Source organism: Etheostoma spectabile, unplaced genomic scaffold (assembly GCF_008692095.1).
Source record: "Etheostoma spectabile isolate EspeVRDwgs_2016 unplaced genomic scaffold, UIUC_Espe_1.0 scaffold333, whole genome shotgun sequence".
Classification (NCBI taxonomy): Eukaryota; Metazoa; Chordata; class Actinopteri; order Perciformes; family Percidae; genus Etheostoma; species Etheostoma spectabile.
The window spans coordinates 476,505-478,128 of record NW_022605586.1 but is presented as its reverse complement, the minus strand read 5'-3'; the positions used below and the strand labels follow the sequence as shown (position 1 = coordinate 478,128).

Genomic DNA, 1,624 nt, shown 5'->3' with positions numbered 1-1,624 from the left:
AGGTGAACTGGCATCTCTCCAGCTACAAGTCCCCACTCCATACTTTGATTCAAACAAGGATTTGAACCAGCGAATCTCCGATTCCAAACCCAACTCCCTACTGACTGCCACCCCAAATGATGAATGAAAGGCTCGATCCCACCAAGTAGCTCATTCAATCAAATCAAATTGTTGACGTCAACGCTGTTGCCAATTCTGCCGTTTACCTTTTTCTTCTTCTTCTAGTCCGTAGACATATCAATGTTGGTGCCTTTCCTCATTCTCTGTTCAGGAGAAGACTGCAGCTAGTGTTGCGCCCACCATAAAGGAGTATGAACAGTTTTGGCGTTCCCATGACGTCACACTGGCGTTCGACAGCTCGGGTACACCGAGTACAGCGGACGTTTAAGTCTCTGCCAAAAACGAATGCTAAATCCGACTCCAATCCTCATCCATTAATGGGGGGGGATCACCAGACACCTCCCGATACGATATCATCACGTTACTCTTTCCACGATATTATTGTGATCTTGAAAATGTTGCAATATTCTGCCATATGTTGCAATTTATAACCTTTTTTTCAAGTTAAAATTTTTTCCCAATTTCAAATGACGTCTCCAAAAGGAAACTTTGTCAACATTTGTTTTATCTAAAAATATTAATTTCTCTGTTTGTTCATATCACTTCAATGGTATTGCTGCAAAATGGGACAAACTGACCAACACATATATAATATATAATATATAAGAAAAGTATTACAGTAGTAAGTAGTACAGTATTGACACTGAAAATATTGCGATACGATGCTGTATCGATTTCCCCCCCCGCCCCTAATGGGTAATGACCCATTAATGAGATGTGAGTCTGTGTGACCTCTGTCCCACCTGCGTGAACTCGTCCAAGGTGAGCTGGTTGCTGGTCTTAGTCAGCTCCTGGACGATCTCGCGGACCCTGTAGCCCGGCAGCGGCAGGTTGGCCGCGCGGAAAAGCGTAGTGAGCTCGTCCTTGCTGATGAATCCGTTGTTGTCGACATCTGGAAAAAAGACGGCAACATTAACCCTCAGACTTGCAGAAAATCATCACAAGTCGGATTGGAACCCTGGACCTCTGCATTGAGGCACAGACCTCTCAGTACATGTCACATTCTCATTAGGGGCTGAGCCCCCCTGAAGGTGTGATCTTAGAATTGCCCTTGTGCTCAATCCCCATTGATTGGATTTTTTGATTTATTTGATTTTCACAACAAAGACATTAAAACAGTGTTAGAAGTTTCACAAAAAGATGTGATAGACAATTGCCAAAAAAATCTCAAGGGGCTTAATAAGTGGCACTCTCCTTAGAAACAATTATATTTAACAATTTAAAAACATTTATATATTATTATATAAAAAAACACTTATTCTTTGTATAAAACAATTTAAAATTGCATCTAGAGCATAAACTCATGTGGAGAATTCAGACAACTTAGGAGCAACGATTTTACTGTTTAAACTGTTCTTTAGAAACCTAAATGAGTGATGTTGAATGACTGTTCCATATTTCTGACCCTCTGTATAATAATATTATATTATGTATATTATAATAATATAATATTTATCTGTATAATACACTAAACTTAGTTTGAGTCGTACGAGAGTAGGGAGGC

General features: G+C 39.8%; 1 protein-coding gene across 1 annotated transcript in view; it reads right to left on the bottom strand.

The window, feature by feature from the left end:
* lcp1 (lymphocyte cytosolic protein 1 (L-plastin)) overlaps window positions 1-1,624 on the bottom strand; it is a 41,608-nt gene that overhangs the window by 16,177 nt on the left and 23,807 nt on the right. Inside the window, exon 3 of the mRNA XM_032511199.1 lies at window positions 864-1,012. Coding sequence (XP_032367090.1) covers window positions 864-1,012 — 149 coding nt within the window. The remainder of the gene's footprint in view (window positions 1-863; window positions 1,013-1,624) is intronic.